The 17,431-nt window shown below is 43.5% G+C and overlaps 1 protein-coding gene across 2 annotated transcripts in view; it reads left to right on the top strand.

Moving 5' to 3' along the window:
• The window catches only part of tmem181 (transmembrane protein 181), a 174,387-nt gene that overhangs the window by 123,960 nt on the left and 32,996 nt on the right, over positions 1-17,431 (top strand). For both annotated transcript variants that reach the window (XM_070889710.1, XM_070889709.1), the window contains exons 6-12: positions 2,567-2,686; positions 5,681-5,761; positions 7,728-7,827; positions 9,492-9,622; positions 9,816-9,907; positions 13,030-13,087; positions 14,874-14,976. In XM_070889710.1, the coding sequence (XP_070745811.1) occupies positions 2,567-2,686; positions 5,681-5,761; positions 7,728-7,827; positions 9,492-9,622; positions 9,816-9,907; positions 13,030-13,087; positions 14,874-14,976 (685 nt within the window). The remainder of the gene's footprint in view (positions 1-2,566; positions 2,687-5,680; positions 5,762-7,727; positions 7,828-9,491; positions 9,623-9,815; positions 9,908-13,029; positions 13,088-14,873; positions 14,977-17,431) is intronic.

The following is a 17,431-nucleotide window of genomic DNA, read 5'->3' as shown; positions in this document are numbered from 1 at the left end:
GGACTTTGGCTGGGGGAGGGATACACTTGCGCTGGTGTAAGGGACTTCAGCTGGGGGAGGCAGCACTTGTGCTGGGGTAAGGGAGTTCGGCTGGCACTTGGTGACTTTTGGAGAGATCTATCCTCTGGCTTCTGAAGTCAAAATGGATCGAGTTACAATTTGCGGTCGGTCAGAACTTGGGTTGGGCTGTTGCAAGTACACACTCCACAGAAAATTCAGGGTGTGGCTTATCCTCCAAAGGGGACCAATCAGCAATAGGTGCAGTGAAATTGGGGAGCCAGTCAGAGACAAGGGCAGTACAAATCGACGCATCTGTCATTTACAGCTCCTCGAGACCCATATTGTGGCGGAGGTGCGGCAAATGAGGGTACGGGGCCCAGAAGAGCCGAGGGCCCAGGGGCAGCACGGGCCAGCCCACACTGCGATATGTGTGCGCGCTAGGTCCGTGCAGCAGAGCAGGTCTTCAGTCATCCTGGTTAACCCTTGCCACTGGATAAAGGCCTAGCTCTGTCAAGCCCGTGTGGTGGCTGGTGTGCAACGGTCATCACACGTTAAAAAAATTCATACACAGGCATCTTCTATCCCTTCAATTGGAGTTCAGGACTGGAACATCGGATCCTTCATTGAAACATCTGTGAACTCTTGGAAGCAAATCATCCTCGTTTGAGGGACTGCCTATGATGATGAGACCCATATTTTCTTTCTTTTCTTGTCCCATTAACACTCCCTTTTGCCTTGCCTCATCACCCGTTTTGTCATTTAAACACTCCTGCCTTCCACAGACATTCCCTTTTGTTCTTTCCTTCCCTTCCCCTTTCCCGGCCCCTGCACTTGTTTAAAATCTGTACACATCTAACTTTAACATTTTCCAGTTCTGTTGAAAGATCATCGACCTGAAACGTTAACTCTGTTTCTCTCCACAAATGCTGCCTGACCTGCTAAGTATTTCCAGCATTTTCTGTTTCTACTTCAGATTTCCAGCATCGGCAGTGTTTTGCTTTTGCCACAATATTAGCTACTAGCCAGAGCCTGCAACTGCATTGCTACAAGGTATTAAATGTTTACATAGGAAGCTTCAATGTTAAATTTTGACACAAGTGTGGCCAAAAATCGTGATGGCAAGAAGTGCGTGCGTATCACAATTTTTTTTATAGATATACTATTTCTTACCATCATCATCATTGGCAGTCCCTCGGAATCGAGGAAGACTTGCTTCCACTCTTAAAATGAGTCCTTAGGTAGTTGAACAGTCCAATACGGGAACCACAGTCCCTGTCACAGATAGGGCAGATAGTCATTAAGGGAAAGGATGGGTGAGACAGGTTTGCCGCGTGCTCCTTCCGCTGCCTGCGCTTGATTTCTGCACGCTCTCGACGATGCGACTCGAGGTGCTCAGCGCCCTCTCGGATGCACTTCCTCCACTTAGGGCGGTCTTTGGCCAGGAACTCCCAGGTGTCAGTGGGGATGTTGCACTTTATCAGGGAGGCTTTGAGGGTGTCCTTGTAACGTTTCCTCTGCCCACCTTTGGCTCACTTGCCATGAAGGAGTTCCGAGTAGAGCGCTTGCTTTGGAAGTCTCGTGTCTGGCATGTGAACAATGTGGCCTGCCCTGCAGAGCTGATCAAATGTGGTCAATGCTTCAATGCTGGGGATGTTGGCCTGGTTGAGGATGCTAATGTTGGTGCGTCTGTCCTCCCAGGGGATTTGTAGGATCTTGCGGAGACATCATTAGTGGTATTTCTCCAAGGTCTTGAGGTGTCTACTGTACATGGTCCATGTCTCTGAGCCATACAGGAGGGCGGGTATTACTACAGCCTTGTAGATCATGAGCTTGGTGGTAGCTTTGAAAGCTTGGTCTTCAAACACACTTTTCCTCAGACAGCCGAAGGTGTTGAATCTCGCCGTCAATGTCTGCTCTTGTTGATAAGAGCCGAGGTATGGGAAATGGTCCACGTTGTCCAGGGCCGCGCCGTGGATCTTGATGACTGGGGGAGCAGTGCTGTGCGGCGAGGACAGGCTGGTGGAGGACCTTTTCTTACGGATGTTTAGCGTAAGGCCAATGCATTTGTACGCCTCAGTAAATATGTCGACTATGTCCTGGAGTTCAACCTCTGTATGTGCGCAGACGCAGGCGTCATCCGCGTACTGTAGCTCGACGACAGAGGTTGGGGTGGTCTTGGACCTGGTCTGGAGACGACAAAGGTTGAACAGGTTCCCACTGGTTCATAGGGCAGTTATCCCCGGTGTCTTGGCCAATATTTATCCCTCAATCAACATAACAAAATCAGATTATCTGGTCATTATCACATTGCTGTTTGTGGAAGCTTGCTGCGCGCAAATTGGCTGCCGCACATTTCCCACATTACAACAGTGACTACACTCAAGTACTTAATTGGTTGTAAAGCGCTTTGAGACATCTGGTGGTCGTGAAAGGCGCTATATAAATGCAAGTCTTTCTTTTACCATAATAACAGTAGGCCACTATGGACTGAAATTACACGTTCACAGAAACATTTTCATTTCAATGTTAGAAATCAACTAATGTGCATTTTTAATTTTTTTTTAAGGGGCGTTGTGATGAAATAATTGTGCTACACCTCGGTTATCTGAACTACACAGAGTACATGATCACTGTCACCTACAATCTAGAATATTCTCAGTTTTCAATAAAGGATGTGAATTTCACTGTAAGTACACTATCTATTTTTGTAAGCCTGATTTTCATGCATTTTCCTCTGAGTAATAGTGTTTTCCGTATTTAAATAAATCTTTAGCCTAAACTACAAACGATAAACCTATTCAGGCAGGTCTTCGATCTCGTATTTAGTTATAATGGTCAAAGGTTTAAAATGATGAGTAGCATTCAGTTTTATCACCCAATATATCTTGCACGTTCTCTTGAACAGCCTCTGATTTTAAGATGTAGATTCCGAAATTCAAACTTCTAAATGCCTTTTTTATAAATGAGTTTCCCGAGTCCTCTTTCATCTCTCTTTTTTTCCTTCTGACAATATCCTCCCCCACTTCTCCTGAAGACACTGCCTCTTATGCCACCTTCCTGTACCTTGACCAAGAGGCTTTTCATGTGTCAGCCTAGATAATGAGTTGGCAGGCTATTCAACTGTAATGGGCATTGCATAGATGCTATCCCATTAGTGAAGTTAAACTATTGGATGGCTTTGAGTGATTAGAGAAAATTGGATATGCGCGATTTATTGCTCCAAAAGTTGAGGCTTCAGATGACACAATTTGCTAGAATAAAGCACCCTCCCTACAAGATTATTTTTATTGTAATAATTACTGCCTTTCCATTTTTATTCATGGTGCATATTAAAATAATATTTCTTCCCGCCCCCTCCCTTTTTTCCCCCAGTTTTTTTCCCCCCGCCTCTTCCAAAGGTGCTGACTCATGACTGTGGTATTCACCCATGGGATCAAGTAGCCATTCTCCATGTGTAAGCTGACACAGTATCAACAGGCTATTTGCTTTCAGGAGTTTTCAACTGAGCCTGATCTCATTGTCACTGAATGTCAACAGGTTTATTTAAAACGCAAAAATCAAGTGAAGAGTGTTGTGATGGGAGTGGGCATTGCCTTGACATCGGCAACTAGGATAGTGCATTCAGATGATGCACTATGATGTAATCACTGAGGGATTAGGGAATTTAATCTGCAGTGGATTATTGAGAATATTTCTGTTCTGAATAAGGTAGTACTAGACTTGTTCAGAATCTTGAATAGGTTATAATTGTAATTTTACAATGTTAAATTTTGGCGCAAATTGTTGATCAGTATAGTTATTGAATTCATAATAAAAATCATGAACAGTTAAAGATATATTTTGTGATAACCAAGCATCCGTCGTTTTGCTATATATTTTTATATAAACACAATAGCAATTTGTGTTGGGGCATTGTATTTGAGACAGTAGACTCTGCTTCCTTCTGGGAATTGGGTCAATAACCACTACAAATGGCACTTGGCTTGGCAGCTGTGGATCAAATTGGTGTTGGGATACAGAGGGACAGGGAAGTCTGGGGGCGGGGCGGGACGGAGGGGTGGGGTGATGGTTCCTAGTTGGCAGTCTGCAGAGGAGCCAGTTGTGGGTAGATTTTAGTTCGGCCGCCCTGTTTGAACCTTGAAGGGTTGCATTGATGAAGGGTGGGAGAGAAGGTAAGTTGCTGTTGAGAATAAGCCCAGCAGTTTTACTTGTGTTCCAATCAGGTCCTGTTTTAAAGGGGAGTTGGAATGGTGACAATGGCTGTAGGTACCTGGTTTCCTTGTTTGCCTACTTGTTTCTTTTCCATCCAGCAAATCAACAATTTTTTTTATTAGCTTTGCGTTTGCCACTATGTAAAAAATAATTTGAATCTGACACCAAATATGATTGCTAAGTAATCCATTTATTGGGTTCAACCAAGTCTTTAACAAGCAATGTCTCTTAGCAGATGACTGACAGAAATAAACGCAATTACCCTTTTTTCCCCTGGGTAGAGATGTAACTTTTTTAGATCCTGACTCTGCAAATTGTGAAGGAAAGTTCAAGATCTTTATAGGCCTCTAGTTATCTACAGTGTCCTAGATGATTCATTATATTCTGATAAGAGTTATTGTGAACAAGACCCCCAGAAATTAGGTTGTTCCTGCAGAGCATCAGATGCCAACTTGTTTACAATTTAGGATGTAACTAATCATCCTGAGCTTATTGTCCCATTTCCTTATCTCAAGACTAGGCTATTTCGTTTCACAATGTAGCGACAAAAAGAAGTCAACAGGCGCGAATCACACATTCTGCACTTTCAGCAGAAGCTAAACAGCAGTCAGCTAAATTGTACCCTGACTCATTAACCCCCAAAGCATCCTGGGAATGAACAACTTTAACCATTTCATTATTTCTAGCTACAGAACAAATCCACAAGTAATTTATATGTACAAAGTAAGCTAAGACCTTAATTAGATTTAACCAAATCCTAACCCCACGTATACATGACTAAGGTATCTTACAAGTTGGAACTTTGTTACTTTGCATTTCATTTGTAATATTCAGCTTAGGGAGAGGAGCATTTTCATAGGGATCATCTTGGTGTTCGGCTGAAGTTGGGGTCCTCTGGCTTGTTGCTTGAATTGGTGGTATTGGGGTAATTATAGTATATGTACTCACCTCTTGTCTTGTGGTGCTGAAAGATACATGCTGTTGGGAAAGTGCTGCTGGTGTTCTCTGGTGAGTTTTTAAAAAAAATGAGCATCTAACAAAGATGCAACCTAATAAATTTGTGTTGAACTTGTCCTCAAATTATTATTGGTGATTTATAATGTTCTAAGCACATAGGCAACATCTTGCAGCAGCAGCAGCTGTAACGTGTGATGACTTTTGCATGAGAGGATGAACAATTATAGTATCATTATTGGAGGATTACTGAGAAATAGTCTACAGATGATTAGGGATTTTCCAAGCAGTATACCAAGATTAAAATGACTAGATTTTAATTTTGTGGCTGTGTCAAATACCTGATATGTTTAAGCTATAAAAAGTTACCTTAAATTTTGACCCAACTAAAAGTGCATGGTAGCTACATGATGTTTAGCATTTGCATTAAAAGCAAATCGGGTTTAAAACCTGTACTGGTGCTGCCTTCTCTCTCTCTCTCGTTTATAGCCAGTGTTATATTTTCTCCCCACAGTTGAAGATGTATAATGCCTCGTTTTCACAAGTGGAAATCTGGTTCCGCTTTATCTTTGTAGTTTTCACCTTCATGGTCACAGTAAGTACAACATGTGCTACTAATGATTAGTATTTTGGTACGTGACTATGTTAGAAGTGATGGTGCTCAAAGTCTCTTTATATCAAAATGCAAACAGCTTTATACTGTATATTTTCACATTTTGGTGGTGATGTGATCTAAATTAATGGATAATGTAGTGTCAGTCATAGCGCTGATTGAAAAGGGTATTTCAATCAGCACGACTAAAAGGTTTGTGTGCAACAAAGTCAGTTTTGGGCCAGTTCTCCATCCCTTTTCCTTCTCATATCACTTCCCATTTTTGTGTTCCATCTTGACCCAGCCTCAGCCCATCTGCTGCTGAAACTCTCATCCATTCCTTTGTCACCGCAAGGTTCAGTTTATTCCAATGCTCTCACGGCAGGCTTCCTATCCTCCTTCTTTGTAAACTTCAGGCCATCTAAAACTCTGCTGCCAGTATGCTATCCCACACCAAGTCCCACTCACCCATTTCTCCTGTGCTTGCTATCCTACACTGGCTCTCCTATCTCCAATTTAAAATTCTAATCCTCATGTTTAAACCTCGTCATGGTCTCGCCTCTCCCTATGTCTCAAATCTCCCCCAGCTCCACAACCTCCCACCATTCCCCCCAAGTACTCTCCATTCCTCTGAATTTAGCCTCTCTTGTAGCTGCTCCTCTTCCTTCACCCCATTATTGGCAGCCCTTCAGCCATCTCATTCCCAAGATCTGGAATGCCCTCCCTAAATCCTTGTACCAGTTCATTTTCCTTCTTAAAACGCACCTCTTTGACTAGCTTTATGGTCAACCCTCCTCGTGTACTTTTTTTTGCCTGATTACACCGCTGTGAAGTGCCTTGGAATGTTTTTCTAAGTTAAAGAACTATATAACTGCTTGCACATAAACTGAACTTGCCCATAAAAGGAACCATTGTCCAATACAAGTGCTTCCATGACGTTTCACCTGCAAAGTCCTACACCTCCCTTTGCTACATTCCCCAGCTTCTTTTGTATACCTGGGTCATGCCTGAATGAAGAAACTCAACCAATGAGCAGATTCTTATACATTACTCTATGCATGCCACTCCAGCGGAATAAAACGCCCAGAATGTTATTGGATGTTACTCAACTTCCAGGATACAGCTGTAGGCTGGCACTTTCTACTGAGTTCATTAAAGTTCTAGACAGGGGGTGGGGCTTACCAGCAGGAAGTGGTGGCATGCTTTATGAATGGGTATTATTTGTTTTAATCCGTTCTTTAAGGATAGTTCTAAATTCACAGTTGGTTGCTCCAGAACCTTCTCTTGAGGTCCAAAAGTTTTAATTTAAAAATTCTAGACCCTACTCCCTGCTGTGTTCTATAACCTGAAAAAATTGAAATAGCTCCAACCCCAGACTACTTGCAATGTCATGGGACATCAGCTCATTAAAAACTGATGTGTCTGCATGATTTTTAATATTGTATAATAGAAGGTTCCAGTAGCATTGATGATTGCTCAATGTTGATCGCATGGTTGTTACAGACCAATCACATCCAGCGATTAATTTCAGAAACATTGGTTGCTTTCCACACCTTGATCTGTTTCTGCTTCCAGGACTACTCCCTCCACCCCTACAGGCCAAGAGTTTTCCCACGCTAGCCATCCGCCAATAAAGATAGCAGGAGCTCTCTTGGCTTTCACCACTCCCAGCCTGGCTCAACTCAGCCTCCCTGGCCATTTTAAAAAGCCTTCTCTCTGCGCCTCTCTCGGCCCCATGCCCGGCCCCATGCCCATCCCCACCAGCTGTGAACAACACCATGGGAGAGCAATCAGTAAACGGCAAGTGTTCATGAGCGTAAAGCATTTAGAACAGGTGTTGGGTTAAAATTTGGAAAAGTTTAGGTTCCTGGCAAAGTGACGGTTTACTACTAAGTTTGTGATCATGTTGATTGAAATGTTCTCATGCCTGTGCTGGTAATCCCTGAAGAATCTTGTGTTGATTCCACAGTGTCTGTTTGCTCACTCTTTGAGGAAGTTTTCAATGAGAGATTGGGCGATTGAACAAAAATGGATGTCCATTCTATTGCCTTTGTTACTGCTTTACAATGGTACGTGACAGCGATGCTTGGATGTTGCACTTCTTGGCATGGGACTGAAAGTCTTGTTTCTAAAACAATATTTTTCCCCTTGTATTGACAAAGTTTTCATTCATTCATTCTGTCAATTGCCTAAACAAGCAAGGGTGCAGTAGGTTTACAGCCTTCATGACTTTAATGCATGTGACGGTCTGAGGCTTTTGCAAAGTTATTCTGAGTTCACACAGACCATTTTCACTTGGTCTGTTCTGGCCTTTTTATCTTTGGCAGCATTTTTTTTTTCATTCTTTAAGTGTAAGCTCCTTTCTTTGCTCTTTGTTTTCTGTCTTGCTTGCCTTGTGTGTTCACATGTCCTTGTTGTTCAACTCAGTGCCTGACCAAGGGAAGCAACAGAGACTGAGGTTGTTTCAGAGTGAGCTATTATTTATTTGGCTCACCCTTCCCTCACTGTTCACAACCTTTCTTCTTTCTCCCCACTGGCACTGATCAATGATTCGAGCAATGTTATTCACTCCCTTGTTTTAAAAATAGATAAACTTTCTCGAGGGCAAATAGGGATGGACAATAAATGCTGGCCTTGCCAGCAACACCCACATCCCATGAATGAATTTTAAAAAAACCTGCCTCATACCCATCATCTGAATAAAACAGTCACGTCTGCACATGCAATTCAGAAATAATGCAATATCGTGCAACTGGACCCATCGGGAGTTAAGGAATTCTTGCCCACAGTGTGCAGCTTGTCCCATCAGATGAGTAGTAATTCCTGCTTGCAGCTAGTTGCATCAGGAGATCACAAATTCCTGCCTATGGCGTGCCGTCAGTCCCATTGGGAGATCAGGAATTCCTGTCTATGACGTGCCAGCAGTCCCATTGGGAGATCAGGAATTCCTGCCTATGGCGTGCCGCCAGTCCCATTGGGAGATCAGGAATTCCTGTCTATGACGTGCCAGCAGTCCCATTGGGAGATCAGGAATTCCTGCCTATGGCGAGCCGCCAGTCCCATTGGGAGATCAGGAATTCCTGTCTATGACGTGCCGCCAGTCCCATTGGGAGATCAGGAATTCCTGTCTATGACGTGCCAGCAGTCCCATTGGGAGATCAGGAATTCCTGCCTATGGCGTGCCGCCAGTCCCATTGGGAGATTACAAGTTCCTGCCTATGACGTGCCAGCAGTCCCATTGGGAGATCAGGAATTCCTGCCTGCAACGTTCAATCTCCTGGAGAAGGTAGGAGCTGGAAGAGGCTGTAGGGCGAGTTGGGAAACAGAGCAGGATAGCTTTTGTAGAGGGTGAGGTGGGAGCTATGATCCATGTGTATTCTGTGATTTAAAAACACAGCTGCCAATTTTCCGTGGCCCTGGCCATGACTGGATCGCTCTCTTTTTACACACCTTCAATAGGTCCAATTTGAGAAATCACTCTGAAGGTGCAACTGGTCTTTTTCATATGACTGGTGTTGGGTTTGTGCAGCTCAAAGGTAGGTTTATTTTAACTTTTTAAAGGAGGGAGTGAATAGTGCTCCTTGAACTATTTGGTACTTTTGAAAGCTGAGGAATCCTCAGACCACAGATTCACTTTATTAAGGAAAACGTGTTGTCATGGTGCTTTAAAGATCAGGTGCATGGAATTTATAAAGTGCTTAACACAATTATATTATTTTCCTTTTCTTCTTAGACCCGTTCTTCCCACTCTCATTTCTTGTAAACAGCTGGTTTCCGGGAATGCTTGATGACCTTTTCCAGGCGGTCTTCCTGTGTGCATTGCTGTTGTTTTGGCTCTGTGTTTACCATGGATTTCGTGTGCAGGTAAAGAATTGCATAGGAAATTTTCAGAACATCATTGCCTGTGAACAGCTGCCCCCCTGCTCCAGTGCTCCTTTTCCACCCCCCCGCCCCACCCCACTCCCCGGCGGCCCAGTTTGCCTCAATTACTGTAAGCTGTTGACTTATGGATTTGTTCAAGTCTAATCGGCTGTGTATGTTTTTATTTCCCATTCAGGGAGAGAGGAAGTTTTTGACGTTCTATTTGCCCAAACTATTTATTGTTGGTCTCCTTTGGCTGGCTGCAGTGACACTAGGAATATGGCAGACGTAAGTAGCAGTATAACTTTAAAATCTTTTCTTCAGGGCGTTTAACTGAAATGTGCTGAAATTAATTGGCAGGTTAACAGTCTTGTATGTTAATGGTGAAACTTTGTTGCTGCAATGGCAGCAGTATCCATAAGCTATTAAAGAAAAACAGACTTGCATTTATTTAGTGCATTTCACAACCTTTGGAGCCTCCAAAGCACTTTTACAGCCAATGAAGTTAAGTGCAGTCACTGTTGTAATGTAGGAAAACACTGAAACCAATTTTTGCATGCAAGGTCTCGCAAACAACAGTGAGATAAATGACCAGACTATCTGTTTTTAGGAGTTGGTTGATCTTTCCAATGTATTGCAGTTCAGTATAGTAATGTGATAAAGTAATATTGCTTCTGTTAATTTGATTTTAAGAAATTATCTAGGGCATATTATTAAAACAAAACAATTTAGTGGCACTGTAGTAGCTTAGTTGATGGCAATCTCACCTCAGAAGCCTGTGGGTTTAAGACCCACACCAGGACCTGATCAAGTAGCAAGGAAGTGCTGCATTGTCGGTTGTGCTATCTTTCAGATGAGCTGTTAAACCCAGGTCCCAACTGTATCTTAAGATGGATAAAAGATCCGATGGCATTGTTCAAAGAAGCACAAGGAGTTCTCCCAGTGTCCTGGCCAATATTTCTTCCTCAGTCAACATCACCAAAATTAAACCGATTCATTTCATTTGCTGTGTGTGGGACCTTATTCTGTGCAAATTGACTGCTGCCCTTTACCTACATATCACTTCAAAAATAAGTTAATTGGTTGTAAAGTGCATTGGCACATCCTGAGGATGTGAAAGGGTTTGTATTCTTTATTTCATTATTTAAATAGTATTTTTAGTGGGTAGCCCAGCAGTGCACTCACAAGCTGTGTCACAATTATCCCTGCCTTTGTTACCTCTAGGCTTGACTATTCCAATGATCTCCTGGCCGGCCTCCCATCATCCACACTCCATAAATGTGAGCTTATCCAAAACTCTGCTTTCTGTATCATAACTCGTACCAAGTCCCATTCACCCATCACCAATGTTCCCTCTCAGAACATTTTTGTGCACGGTCCCTTTAAATTTGCTGCACGGCCACACATCTCTTCCAGCGGCAGGAGCTGGTGAGCAGCCTGCGCGGGACCGCGCGATTGGTGCGCGGTGTGCACCTCGGGAGGAACATTGCCCATCACTCCTGTGCTCGCTGACCTACATTGGATTGGCCCCCGGTCCGGCAATCCCTTAATTTTAAAATTCCCATCCTTGTTTTCAAATCCCTCCGTGACCTCGCCCCTCCCTATCTCTGCAACCTCGTCCAGCCCTACAACCCTCAGATCTCTATGCTCCTCCAATTCTAGTGATCACTCCACCATTGCCGGCCATGCTTTCAGCTGCTTAGGCCCCAAGCCCTGGAATTCCCCCCCCGCCCCACCCGCCACCTCTTTCTCCTACTTTTAAGACTTGAACCTTTTTCACCTCCACTGTGTACGTAACCATCTATCTGCCTTGAAAGCTATCACTTTGACCAAGGTTTTGGTCATATGTCCTATTGTTTCCTTATCTGGCTCCTGGTAAAATTGTGTTTGATAACCCCCCCTGTTAAGCACCTTGGGATGTTTTACTACGTTAAAGGCGCTATATAAATGCTAGTTGTTATAAAGCAGGTTTAACACTCTGCACTTGTGTTTCAAATGATTGAAAACCACCATTACTTGGGTTACACATCAGTTTAGTTACATATTGGTGTCTGATCTACGATTCGTCTCTTATGAACCAGACGGTGAATTATGACCGGAAACTAAGTAATCTGGTAGTGCTGTAATTTATAATGGAAATGGATACTAATGTGTCAGGAAAGCTAACTAGTAGAAAGTATACAAATGTGTGAGGCAATTGCTGAGTATTAGCAGTCAGACCCTATTTGTACCAGATCATATGATTGAAGTTGCATTAACAAATTTGAGAGGAAACTTAGATTTTTTTTAAGTGCTGCTTGTCCCCTATTAGTCTCAGCATTTTAGAATTGAGCTATCATGGAGAGTTGTAGCTGCAACATGATCTTTCTGGCAGGAGGGCAGACTATAAGGGCTCGTTCACTATGTCTGTGCCTGTACTAACTACTGCTGCTGTTAATTTAAGGTATAGTGGCAGGAATGTTTTTTTTTCCAATAGTGCAAATTGAGTGATTTTAATAAAACAGCGCACCATTTCATTTTGAAATAATAAATAATTTGATAGGTTTTTTTTGTTCTCGAGATGTTGATGACACTGGATGAAATGCATTTATTGCCAGTCCCGAGTTGCCTGAGAAGGTGGTGATGGGCATTCCCCCTTAACTGCTGCTGTCCTGCAATGATGATGCTCCCACAATGGTGTTATGCAGGGAACTCCAGGATATTGCCCAATGATGGCAATTATATTCCAAGCCAGCATAGTATGTGACTTGGGGAATTTGGAGGTGATGGTGTTTCCATAACATTGCTGCTCTTGTCCTTCAGTGATCAAAGTTGCAGGGCAGGGAGATGCAATCGAAGTAACCTTGGTTAGTTGCTGCAGTGATCATAGATCATGCATACTGCAGCCACAGTGCATCGGTGGTGAATAATTACTTCAATGGCAGGGACACAGATGGATAAAAAAACTGCTCCGTCCAGCATTAACTTAGAGTGGATTATATCTGCTCCTAGAGGAATGAAATTATTTGTAAGATTGATCATTCCAGGATGGACTCGCATGAAGTACAGATCATTTTCTTCATTATGAAGCCTAGCTACGCTCCATGTAGGCAGATAAGACTTGATGGTTACTTACACAGTGGAGATTTAATGGAGGTGGAAAGGGTTCAAAGTCCACTTCAGAAATGTATTAATGAAAACCTCCAAGTACAGTAGTGTTGGTAACTGTTATGTACTCCCTTTCTTTTGAAATATGCAGCAAGTCCGTCAGTATTCTGATAGAGATTACACACCCAAGTTATCACACCTCTGTCTTTTCCTTTTACAGATGCTGACTGAAAAGTTTTTTTTAGCATTGTCTGTTTCATTTCAGCTTTCGATCACTTGCAGCTTTTCCTTTTTGTTTTAACCTTTCTTTGAAACTTTTTCAGGATTAACGAGTTACGTGACCCAACATATCAATACAGAGTAGACACAAGCAACTTCCAGGTGAGATATTAAGTAACGGTAAACATGTGCTAGTAATTTTTACACTTACCTGGTAAACTGGTTCTATAATAGGCAACAGACTCTGCAAATAAAAAGCTGCACATGCACCTAATGTATTAAAATTGCCTTTTAAAATTTTGGCTTGAGTTCTGTTTGCTAATGCAGAATTAAAAGGCCATACGATAATATGGCGAGGGTGAACTTTGGCCCTGCTTGGGCCGTGCAACCATATTTTAAAAGTACATGGGACTTACTATAATGGAATGAGCCTGCCAATTTATGCTGGTCAGAATCTACATGCCTCCAGTCTCTAACCAAGGGGGCAGGGAATTGAGGTCTGAGCTTTTAACCAAAAAAAGTAACAATTAGAACTGCTAAAAGTAAAATTTGGACTAATTTCATTTGGATATAGCTTTGTTTTGTATCATATGATGAAACTCACAACTGCCCTTGGTAGTATGATGGTAGCCTATAGACAGGATGCAGTCTCTGCATAATACATGTTATAAAGCTGATCCCACGGATGTTTGAGTTTAAAAAGTTCACTGCCAGTGAGCTGCCTTTTAGTCAGCTGTTAAGAGAATGCACGTTTTTGTGTAATGTCGCATGCTGATCACAGCTTTAAGCAGACTATGGGCCTGAATTTGATGAAGGCCTCTGCCCGCCCACGTGCCACCTAAAGGAACGCCGATGGCCGCCGAGGTACCTGACGGTACTTTGGATGGGGTTTTCATCAACAAGGTCCCTTGAAGGTCGGCGGGCAGCAAATGAGGGACTTGCGCCACCAATCTGGGCGGCAGTCGGCAGGAGTTCCCAATCTCGGCGGCAAAGGCGCTTGCCGCCCAAGTGCCGCCATGAATGGAGTCGGGCCCACACAGGGGTCGAAGACCTGCAAAGAAAAAGCATTAAAAAAAAACATTGGAACACCTTCAGGGGACCCCATACAGGTAAGTCCCTGTAAAAAAAAATTAAAAAATGTTTACTCACTTTTTTTTTTCAGCACTTCATACCTACCGTTGGGGACAGACCAGCCTCCTCGCATTGGTCTACCCCCATTCTGGTGTCGACTCCCGCCCACACCAATCTGGCATCTCGGCGAACGGGAGTCCACTTACGCCACTCGGCCGTCCGCTGAGGTCAGTGGGCGGTTCCCGGCAGCTCTCCCCTCCCGCCTGCTCCAGACCAGATCGAAACTGGCACTGGGCGGAACCCGAGGAGGAATGTCGGTGGCAGTGGGCGGTGAGTGCATCAATTTCGGGCCCATATTGTTTATTAATATAGTGCCAGCTTGGCTCATGTTGTATTGCCTTCTCCTGAGTCTGGAGTGCCTAATCTAGGCTGATACTTCAGTGCAGGACCTGGAATACTGCACTGCCAGAAATGTTGTCTTTCAGATGAGACTGTAAACTGAGCCTGTTTGGGAGGGCACAAAAGATCCCATGGCGCTATTTGGAGAGTTTTGTCAATGTCCTGGCCAATATATTACCTGTCCCAACACCACCAAAAACAGATTAATTGGTTGTTCACTTACTGTTTACGGACCTTGGTGTGTATAAAGCCGCTGTTATGTTGACTACGTAACATCAATGACTGAACCAGTAGTTCATTGGCTGTGAAGTGCTTTGGGACATCCTGCGGACGTATTCAGGTGTTGTATAAATGCAAGTTTTTTCTTCTATATGATCATGTGGGATTCAAGCATTCTGTTGAAAAGATATTCCAACCTGTCTAGTTATATGTAGAAAATGTCTTTATTTTTAATTTTATTTTTGCTACTGTCTTGTAGGGAATGAAGATTTTCTTTCTGATAGTGGGTTCCTTGTATATATTATACCTTGTTTTCCTGATTGTGAGGGCCTGCTCTGAACTGAAAAATATGCCATACTTTGGTAAGTGGACTTTATTGCTGCTTGAAACTTGTGTTGAAATATTGACTCATCTATAATGACTGAGAGTATTAATGCAGCCTTATGTTAAACAGGAACCAATATAAAGTTTAATCCATGTACTCATTAATTTGCATATGTCTATAGAATAACAGGGCTGTCAAACTCAATTTACATGGTGGTCCTGATTTAACATCTTGGCACTGGCATGGGCCACATTCAGCAAATTATTTGGACTCACTGGGGTAGAAATTAGTGTGCGTTTTCCCCGTTTGTTGGACGTCCCTTGTTCTCCATTCGCACATAAATAGAAACAATTTTTCACTACTTACCTACAGTAAGGTCCCCAGGTTTCACTCGCTCCTTTACTGGCTGCTCTACACTCAGTGCCACTTCCACTCACCATGTTGCTGTTGCTGGCGCTGCTGCTCCTAGCTCTGCGGGAAATGCTGGACACCATGTGCACACAACCCCACTACATTTCCTCAGTCCTCCTCTTGTTTTCACTGCCCTGACCCAATCATAGAATGGTTACAGCAGAGAAGGAGGCCATTTAGCCCGTCGAGCCTGTGCCGGCTCTCTGCAAGAGCACTACAGCTACTCCCACTCCCCTGCCTTTTCCCCGTAGCCCTGCAAATTTATTTCCTTCAGGTACTTATCCAGTTCCCTTTTGAAAGCCACAACTGAATCAGCCCCCACCACCCTTTCAGGTAGTGAATGCCCGATCCGAACTGCTCACTGCGTAAAAAAGTTTTTCATCATGTCGTCTTTGGTTCTTCTGCCAATCACCTTAAATCTGTGTCCTCTGGTTCTCGACCCTTCTGCCAATGAGTGCAGTTTCTCTCTATCTATTCTGTCTAGATCCCTCCTCTCAACCTTTTCTGCTCTAAGGAGAACAACCGCAGCTTCTCCAATCTATCCACATAACTGAAGTCCCTCATCTCTGGAACCATTTATGTAAATCTTTTCTGCATCTTCTCTAAGGCCTTTATATCCTCCCTAAAGTGTGGTGCCTAGAATTGGACACACTACTCCAGTTGAGGCCGAACCAGTGTTTTAGAAAGATTCATCATAACTTCCTTGCTTTTGTACTCTATGCCTCTGTTTATGAAGCCCATGATCTTGTATGCTTTTTTAAAAGGCTTTCTCAACCTGCCCTGCCACCTTCAAAGATTTGTGCACATATACCCCCAGGTTTCACTGTTCCTGCACCCCCTTTAGAATTGTACCCTTTAGTTTATATTGCCTCTCCTCATTCATCCTGTCAAAATGTATCATTTTACACTTTTGTGCCCTGTACTCTCAAGTCTGAGTCATTAATATATATCAAGAAAAGCAGTTGTCTTAGTACTGATCCCTGGGGAACACCACTGTATACTTTCCTCCAGTCTGAAAAACAACCGTTCACCACTACTCTTTGTCTCCTGTCACTTAGTCAATTTCGTATCCATGCTGCCACTGTCTCTTTTATTCCATTGAAGCACTGACCACACTTGATCAGGTCCACTGGGCAGGCCACGTTGTCCGCATGCCAGACACGAGACTCCCAAAGCAAGCGCTCTACTCGGAACTCCTTCACGGCAAACGAGGCAAAGGTCGGCAGAGGAAACGTTACAAGGACACCCTCAAAGCCTCCTTGATAAAGTGCAACATCCCCACTGACACCCGGGAGTCCCTGGCCAAAGACTGCCCTAAGTGGAGGAAGTGCATCTGGGAGGGCGCTGGGCGCCTCGAGTCTCATCGGCGAGTGTATGCAGAAAACAAGCGCAGGCAGCGGAAAGAACGTGCGGCAAACCTGTCCCACCCTCCCTTACCCTCAACAACTGTCTGTCCCGCCTGTGGCAGGGACTGTGGCTCTCGTATTGGACTGTTCAGCCACCTAAGGACTCATTCTAAGAGTGGAAGCAAGTCTTCCTTGATTCCGAGGGGCTGCCTATAATGATGATGATATTCCATGGGCTTCAACTTTGTTGACAAGCCTATTATGTGGCACTTTATCAAACGTCTTTTCGAAGTCCATGTACATCACATCAACCACATTGCCCTCATCAACCCTCTGTTACCTCATTAAAAAAGTCAATCAAGTTAGTTAAACACAATTTACCTTTAACAAATCCGTGCTAGCTTTCCTTAATTAATCATTCTTGTCCAAGTAACTGTTAATTTTGTCCTTGATTATTGTTTCTAAAAACTTCCCCACTACCAAGGTTAAACTGACTGGTCTGTAGTTGCTGGGTTTATCCTTGCACCCTTTTTTGAACAGGGATGTAATATTTCGAATTCTCCAGTCCTCTGACACCAGCCCCGTATCCAAGGAGGATTGGAAGATTATGGCCAGTCCCGCTGCAATTTCCACGTTTACTTCCCTCAGCTTCCTAGGATGCATCCCATCCGGTCCTGGTGACTTAGCCACTTTAAGTACAGCCAGCTTTTTTAGTACCACCTCCTTATCGATTTT

Source organism: Pristiophorus japonicus, chromosome 9, assembly GCF_044704955.1.
Source record: "Pristiophorus japonicus isolate sPriJap1 chromosome 9, sPriJap1.hap1, whole genome shotgun sequence".
Taxonomy (NCBI): domain Eukaryota; kingdom Metazoa; phylum Chordata; class Chondrichthyes; family Pristiophoridae; genus Pristiophorus; species Pristiophorus japonicus.
The sequence above is the reverse complement of the archived record's forward strand: the minus strand, read 5'-3'. Positions and strand labels throughout refer to the sequence as shown.